At 38.9% G+C, this 9,027-nt stretch overlaps 1 protein-coding gene across 1 annotated transcript; it reads left to right on the top strand.

Moving 5' to 3' along the window:
• Positions 1-6,928: 6,928 nt before the first annotated feature.
• rasl11b (RAS-like, family 11, member B) lies at positions 6,929-9,027 on the top strand. The gene is made up of 4 exons (XM_020918844.2): positions 6,929-7,178; positions 7,296-7,352; positions 7,492-7,568; positions 8,001-9,027. The coding sequence occupies exons 1-4, from the start codon at positions 7,064-7,066 to the stop codon at positions 8,499-8,501; spliced, it is 750 nt and encodes a 249-aa protein (XP_020774503.1). The 5' UTR covers positions 6,929-7,063; the 3' UTR covers positions 8,502-9,027.

The following is a 9,027-nucleotide window of genomic DNA, read 5'->3' as shown; positions in this document are numbered from 1 at the left end:
TTTCATGACTTTCTGAAATTATTATAAATGATAATAATAATATGTTTAGTTTATACACTGAATGTTTAAAAGGGCCCATATTATATTATTTTCTCATATATGTCATGTTGTTTCTTCATCTAAAACATACCTGGAGTTGTGTTTTGCTTCATTCACACATGTTTAACACACACACCCTGCACTCTGTTCCACCTTATGATGTCACATACAATACAGGAAGTGCTCCACTGTGTATTTAAACTCCAGACACCTTCATTAGAATTATCTGGATATTTTCAAGAATTGCTCATCTCTATTAAATAACAGGTAAAAGGAGCTGTTAACTTGAAAACTACCGCTTCATGACATCACAAGTTGGAACAGAGCATTATGAGGTTTGACGTAGACGGACTAATAAGGATTACTCAAACATGTATGAATGAAGCAAAACACAACACCAGGTATGTTTTTGAGCAGATAAAAACATTATAACATGACTTAAAGCTCACAAGAGTCAGTTTTGGGAAGTATACTGTAGATCCTTGCAGTTCAGTTTGTGTACTAATGTCATCCATTTTACTTTACTTTACACATGAAGAACATGAAAACACACAAACATCTTCAAGCTTCAGTACAGTTCAGACCTTGATGACATTAACTGTGTTATTGATTTCAAGTACAATCACATAAGATAGTGTTTAGCTTAGAGTTAACCTATATAACCCGAATCAATAAACTTGGACAGCAAATTCCAGCAAATTCCCCTCAAACTAAACTGCCCTACAAAGGCAGAACACAAAAAATTAGTTAATGTCATTTTGGGGGTATTTGAGACCTCCTTTATCATGTGAATAAATCTCATGAAAAATATTAAGCTCAAAATTGACCTTTGACCCTTATTTCACAGTTACTGTACTCTGCCCTTGGATCATGAGCCAAAAATAAGGAGTTGTGCAAAGGCAAAAGGCAGTAACAGTGTATGTTCTGTTTGTAATTTAGTTCATAAATATATTTTATTTTAAAATCCAACCTCTTGCCTCCTTCTTTTTGTTGTGGCCTTAGCACAGAGTCTTAACATCCTTATTAAATAAATATACATTTATATTAAATTCTACTTAAATTATCTTTGAAAGTATTTCACAAAGTAACTTTGTCTGTTTAACACTGTAAATGTTGCCGCACTATCCTGTTCAGCACTGAACAGAGAATCCAAAGCTCTTCTATATAATTTCAAACACATGATGATTCAAGCTTGGTGAGGTGTTCTTATAATGGATGCAAGTCTGGTGAAAATCAAGCAAATGATGATCATGTCAGTTAGCGAATTTTGGCTTTGCACGACTCATTAAATCAGTACATTAGCACACTGAATACATTTGTAATATTGTGCTGCCCAAACTCTTCCTCATAGCTCTCATCTTCAGGGGGAGAAGCTGCGAGGGGTCCATTGTCATTCACAAAGTACAGTGCTCAGGTCCCCACACCCCCTCAATGTATTCAAGTTATGCTAATGTATTACAAATCTTAAGCTTTTACATGTCAATGGGAGAGAAGTTTACCCGGTGTGACCTGGGCTGGAGGGACTGTACTTGTGTGAACAGGCCAAGCACTTTCCAAAGGTAATTTAATATGTAAATGTCCAGTTAGGCATACACAAACAGAGTGAATAGAGCACAGATGAGTCGTACATAGACATGCTTTGTACATCTGCACTCAAGGGCATCAGGTATGGTAATAGGCCATTTAAGAGACTAGGTTAACATTGGGGTATTTGAATAATGACTTGTTCTGAACGAGCTTAGGTGGGGACTTGTCAGGACAAAAACAATGTGCTATAGAACAAATAAAACAGTTAAACTCTAAAGCAACTTCCAATATCTTTTTTTTTAAAAGATCTGTAGTTGTTCACAAATCCAGCTAACTTTTCCAGAACATTGGTGAAGAGTTGACACCTGGTTGTGCTGAGTGATTCAGAAGGTGCCAAAAATGTTTCTGGGGAAGTGTCACATTTCACAATCTAATCTAATCGTAATCTTCCAAAAGATTACGTGACGTTTTACTTTTTCGCATATTCTTGTCTGATCATTTGAAATGCACACATATTGATACTGGGCTGGGTATTGGCTTCTATATATCAATTAAGGGTTAGTCCAATCAATCAATCAATTAATATATTAATTCATGATGGGCACTGGTTTTCTTGTATTGTTTATTCTTTAGTTTAAACATTCAGTTGAAGAGTTACTGATAAAAAGTGTATACTTGTATTTTGAATCAGTTTCATATGGTGACAACAAATACATCTAATTTAATACCTAAAGTTTGTAAAAAATATTGTTTTATTTTCAAAATGCATTTAAGATTTGTTTTAGAGGGAGTAAATGGGTAAAAGAAGATACATTTGTTCAGTGAAGTGCTCAGTGAAATGGCAAAAAACCCCAAACAAACAAAACAAAAATTAGTTTTGGGAAAAATAAAAATGTATATGATCAATAGCGGAATATTTTAATTTTAATTTTTCCCCCCCAAAAAAACCCCAAAAAACAACCCTTGCTCCTGTTTGCTCCGCTTTGAAAGTGCCGTTCCTACTTACTGTAGGAAATAAGTGACCAAACCCTAGTATCTCCTTAACCAACTTCTTCTTTTTTTTTTTTTTTTTTTTTTTTTTAAACAAATCTTTCAACCAAAACATGAAAACATCCAATCTTTTTTACATTCACAAAACAACACCTCATCTCTGCATAGGCTAAGTGTGTAAAATAACAGTTATCCATTCTCAATGATAAAAGCCAATGGGGGAGATAAACATCATCCCCGTTACAATATGACAAGACCCCGTGAGCCCGGCCTGAGTGTATGTACTCTAAAGCCCTCCTCTCTCTGATTTCCCCAATGATTACCTCCTAGTCGGTTCATGCCCCGGGGCAGCTGAGTAGTAATAGAAGGGGTCCCAGTGGGGGAAACCTGTGCTCACTTTAGTGTCAACAAGGACATCCTTCTGTATAGGATCCTTTGCCCCTCGCCAAAACCCCAATTAAGTCCTCTACATTCCACTGTAAATACCCAGGATTCCCTCAAACAATATCCCTATAGCCCAGTGAAAGATTAGCCCGCTGTTTCTGGACGTGTACTGTCATTCTGACTACATAATAACATTGAGTTTATCCTTGTCAGAGATTACTTGTAGGTATTTTAATTAGGGCTTCACCATAATGGGAAAATGTCGGGGAATAATAGCTTGGATATTGTGATATAGGAATGTCACGTGCAGCTGTTCATAATGTGGGATACTTAGTAGGTATTTACTTGGCTACTATTGATGAACTATGAGTGAACGGCGTTAACTAAGGACTTAATAAAATGCTTTGAATTTTGTTTTAATAATGGTGACTGTAACAGGGGTAATGGTCATGTATTAGTAGTACCAGAAGAACTAGATCTGTACTAGTATGAGTATGATCAATTAAATAGTCACACAAACATTCATACACTGGGGGAGTGGTGGGTTGCGTGCCTTGCCCTAGGACACAACAACAGCGTACATCTGTGGGAGCTAGGACTAGATTTATAATAGTAAAAATAATCTGATAATTTCTAAAATACAACTATTTGAGTGCATATTGGTGCACTCAAACATGTTATTATACAAAGTCTCAGAGTAGATTTAACACGTAAACATACAATTTTATTATAGTGAATGTGGCTTGAATTCCTTTGGAACAGGAGTAAACAAAAACAGTTATGACATTTTCACTTAATAGTCAGAGCAAAATCATCAATAACAGCAAATAGTAGGAAAATTAGCAGTAACAGTAATGTGGTACAAGCTTTGAATAATGGATCTCCTTTGCTCAGTCTGGAATTAGTTATGACGCCTTTGTATAATGTGAATGAACTACAAGGTTACGAGACAGTGGAGTATGTGTCCCTGTGAACATCTACTTCAATAGAAGAACAGTGACACAGACACACCCCCATTATAACCGACCATCATTAGCACTGCCTGGAACAACCAAGAGAGGAAGAAACATGCTGCTGTAACTCTGGACCACATAAACAAGGTCAATTTGGCCAGTTTTGTAAGGAAAAGACCTCATTATTCTTTTTTTTTCAGTAAATATAATATATATAATATTGTTTATTAGTTTAACCATGACATTGTGCTATGACCTTGACCTTATAGTCTGGTTATTTTCCCCAAAATATATCACATATTGATCAAGGGTATTGAGCAGAGGTGGGACCAAGTCGTTGTTTTGTAAGTCTCAAGTAAGCCTCAAGTCTTTGACCTCAAGTCCGAGTCAAGTCCCAAGTCAAATACAGGCAAGTCCAAGTCGAGTCTTGAGTCACTGGCCCATAAGTCCAAGTCAAGTCCAAATCATCTGCTTTGAGCTTCAAGTCATTTCAAGTCTTTAAAAGTACTAAATATAACCTGCAATTTATATGAATTTTAAAATAAATTGTACATAAAAAGTCATAGTATATATTTATATATGAGTATTTATAGAGTATATAAGAGTTGTAGAAAGATTTTTTTTGCTTTTTAAATGTTTTGACAAGATCTTAGTGTGAATCATTATGGTCAAAGTAGAAATAATTCAAATTTAAAAGTGCTTCTCAAGTATTCTCAAGTCACAGGACTCAAGTCCGAGTCAAGTCCCAAGACACTGACCTTCAAGTCCAAATCAAGTCCTAAGTCTTAATCCATTTTATCAAGTCAAGTCTCAAGTCCTAAAAATAGTGACTCAAGTCTGACTCGAGTCCAAGTCACGGCTTGCAAGTCCCCACATCTGGTACTGAGACTAACAGTACTAATCATTAATTAACAGTAACTGCAGAATTTGGTGCTACTAGTGCCAATAACTAATATAAAATTTATTAAACTTAATGCAGTACTTTAATCCACCTTTACCACTGCAAGATTTTGGTGTTTTAGGAGAGATCTATGCTCCAAATGCATCCTCCAAATATATATTTTTTTATTATTTCATGGGCTAACTTTGTATTTAGATAAACTTTTTCTCCTTCTCTTCCCATCATAAGATACTGTAGGCTAAATATCAAAATGTCATCAAACACAAGCACCATTGGGGTTGAATTTGCACTCTTGATGTGGTTTTGTATTGATGTTTATGGATGCAGACAAGCACCTAGCAACCGCAGTCTGCTATTTGACTAATTTCATATTTGAGCTCAGCAGCCTGTCATCAACACTCTTATCAAAAATACATACCGGAGAGTAATCGCACAGGGCCAGAGCCAAAATACCTGGCACATGAGCACCACTGACAGATGGGAGAGGGAGGGGGAGGAGACTGGGAAAGAAACAGGACAAAGATGACAAAAACAGATACAAATACTCATGTTATCCACTGTCATTATCATTTATTATAGTAACTTTTAATGTAATGTCAGTAGAAACAACAAAGCAATTTGAACAGGACCTTTGTCACTATAAAATTACACTATATAGGCTAATATATTTAATATTAATTAAACTTACCTAAACACTAAAACATAAATCGGATGGCAAAGAGGTTATGGAGGTAGCAATATGCAACAGATAAAAATGTACCTGCCATCTTCTTAGTTGGCCTATATAGGGTAAATTTGGCAACTTTAAAATCTATAATTCTTTTCATTTATTTATATAGCCTATTTATTGAGGCTACTTGAATAACAACAATGTAGTAGTGTAATAACTGATCAAGGACCAGTTAGAGAGAGCACATCACCCCAGTACTGAAGTGCACTGGCTTCCTGTGAGCTTCAGGATAGATTTTAAAGTTCTTTTATTGGTTTATAAAGCTCTTAATGGTCTTAGTCCTATTTATTTATCTGATCTGCTTTTACCATATGAGCTTCTTAGACTTTCAGTCATCTTTTAACTGTCCCAAGAGTCCAAACTAAAACTCAAGGTGAGTCATCATTCAGCTTTTAAGGCCCCCATTTGCGAAACAGTCAACCTGAGGATCGGAGGTCTGCTGCGAGTGTTCATATTTTTAAAAGTAAACTCAAAAACTAAATTATTATTATTATTATATTTGATTTAAATTAAATGATCATTACTATTTTACTTAGTCTCCATCTTATTTTAGCTCTCCATTTTTTGTTTTTACTATAACCCTTAGGAGCTTTCTGTTTATGTTTTATTGTTGCATATATGGATGAAACAAGAGGGTGGGGTTTCTGTTGTTTTTGTCATTTTTTCTGTTGCATGTGAAGCACTTTGTTCAAATGTATGAAAAGTGCTATACAAATAAAGTTTGATTGTTTGATATAGGCCTAAGGAATGTACTTGTTTTTAAGAGAAGCTCACCTTCACTTTTTGGTTCTCATGCCATAACAATTAGTCTAGTCATTACTGGTGGTCTTGGCCTGTATGTTTTGTCCAGTAATGTCAGAAGTCCGAGCTGCCTGCATGACTGCTTAGAGGCATGTGCCGGTGCTCTGCAGGGGGTGCATCTGAATCACAACATGACTGGCCATTAGCGCCCTGTGTGGTAAACGCACCAGAGCGAGACAAGCCTGAACAAGGAACTGTAGTGGCACAACGCTGCTGGGGAGGTAAATACCACCGCTTCCTAGAGCAAAACACCATAAAACTGTAAAAACAAGACAAATGAAGGAATATTTCAGGTCGATTGCAAAGACTCGGAAGTAGCCTATGGGATAATCTCGTTACGTTTAATGCAGATCTGGTCAAAAGCAAAACAAGAACGCGCATTTTCCCCTCGTCCGTCTTGGAAATAAAAGGTGCTTTGTTGTAAATTCATCCAGCTCGGAGACCCACCTGTTGCCCGACGCTGCGGCAGCTCCAAGTCCACGTGTGGGCGGGGCCAGCGCACGAGGGGGGGCTCGGTGTGGACCAATCACGCTCCACCGCAGCTTCAGCCCTATAAATACAGCACGAGCAGCGGACTCTTCACATTCTCACTCGGATCTCTCGAACATCAACGATAGAGTCACTATTTATTCCAGTCAGACGTACCAGGAGCGTATCTGGACTTATCTTTGCGCTTTACCGAAGACTTTGGACACGTTTATTGCTATTTCCTTGCAGTTGTTTTGATAAAGCTGCAAAATGCGTCTTATTCACAACATGAGCACCATCACGGAGTATCCCACACAGGAATATACGGCTCCGAACCGGACCATAAAAATAGCCGTGATTGGCGGCAGCGGCGTGGGCAAAACAGGTAAGAATTGCCCAAAAGCACACATGCAATTTATGTATATTTATATATTTAAGCCTATTTGTGTATTGTAATGTGTGAATAATTGTCTAATAGGCTATCGTTTCTTCTCTTTTGCAGCTCTCGTTGTGAGATTCCTAACCAAACGCTTTATTGGCGACTACGAGAGAAATGCCGGTAAGTTCCAAAAAAAAAAAAAAAAGTAATAAAAATAATAATGATAATGCAATGAGAGGAATTTAATTGGCACGATCAATGTAGCTTATTATGATTATTTGCAGTGAACTGATGTTTATTTTATTTTTTATTTCTGCAGGCAATCTTTACTCTCGCGAGGTCCAGGTGGATGGAGACCAAGTGACCATCCAAGTGCAGGACACTCCAGGAGTCGAGGTAAGATGCACTTTCAATGTATCTCCAGTCGTAGCCCTACTAGAATTGTGCTTTTTGACTAAATAGAGTTCAAATCCAAGCTATAAAATCACCACTTAAATCAAATTGAGACAACAATGTCCCTAAACTAAACATTAGTGATTAGTCCAGTTGTAAACATCTTCAATGGCCTGTCTAATCTCTTATTTATTTAGGCTAATGTATGTCTGAGTTACCCAATAGAGCGTGCTCAGTCACCCACACCTCACAGTTCACAGGGGTAACTGTATCACTCTGTCTCCAGACACATTCCAGTCGTAGCTAAAGATCAGTGCCGAAAGTCCAGGGATATTTGATTTGGGTTGACTTCAGTAGAGGGGATTATTTACATAAGATGAGTAATGGAAAGGAAGGAACAGTTTTATAACCTGTCTCTTGTTTTTCCTTTTGCAGTTGACTGATAATGGCATGAGTCTCCCAGAACACGTCTCCTGCTCCGTGCAATGGGCAGACGCAGTAGTCCTGGTGTACTCCGTGACCGACCGCCACAGTTTTGATCTGATCTGCCACCTTCATCAGTTAGTGCAGCGTGCAGGTGGGGCTAACCCTCCCCCGGTCATCCTGCTTGCCAACAAAGCCGACCTGCTCCACCTGAGGCGAGTGGAGGCTCAACAGGGCCCTCTGCTGGCCACGACACTGGGCTGCTCCTTCTACGAGGTATCAGCGAGCGAGGACTATAACCAGGTGCATGGTGCATTTCACAGACTGTGCTGCCAGCTTGCCAAGCAGCCCGCCCCAGTCTCCACCACCCCCACCAACAACCCCACCAGCGCCCCCTCCGAAAAGAAGCGCTCCCCTCTCATCCCCCGGCCCAAGTCCCCCAACATGCAGGATCTGAAGAGGCGCTTCAAACAGGCGCTGTCTGCAAAAGTGAGGACTGTGACATCAGTGTGAAAGGGACATAAAAGTGGTCCCGAGTGGCCACGTGTGGAAAGAAAGCTTTGAACGAGGACAAAGAGGCGATACGCATCTTGGGACATCCTGAACCTGGTGGTCAGGCGTGTGGCAGACAGTGCTGACACAGGGACAGTGGACAGGTGCCTCCAACAGAAGAGGTGAAGTGTGGCCCCTCCTCTGTGTTAGTGAGAGGAGAGGCAGATGAGCAGGGAGAGAGGAAGCAGAAGATTTACATTCTGAACTAAACGGTGTAAATTTACGCCTGGCACCAAAACTTCTGTGAAGGACTCTGTATTTTTAGCCAGTGCTCTTGTGTGGTCTGTAGAGTGACTAAATGCTGGTATTGATGTGCCAGTCACTTGAGCCAGAGACAGTGCCAGCCTCTTGTATGTGAATAATGCAATCTAATGTGTGTTTTGAACATCATTGTGGTAGGAGAAAGAGATGGCAGCAGACAAGTATGTAGCATGTGAAAATTGTTATCACTGATGCACTTTACAAAATGTCCAAAGGGCCAATTGTT

Source organism: Boleophthalmus pectinirostris, unplaced genomic scaffold (assembly GCF_026225935.1).
Source record: "Boleophthalmus pectinirostris isolate CB_2022bp ecotype Guang Dong unplaced genomic scaffold, ASM2622593v1 HiC_scaffold_7, whole genome shotgun sequence".
Taxonomy (NCBI): domain Eukaryota; kingdom Metazoa; phylum Chordata; class Actinopteri; order Gobiiformes; family Gobiidae; genus Boleophthalmus; species Boleophthalmus pectinirostris.
Note: the sequence above shows the minus strand (reverse complement) of the source record. Positions and strands in the feature narration are given on the sequence as shown.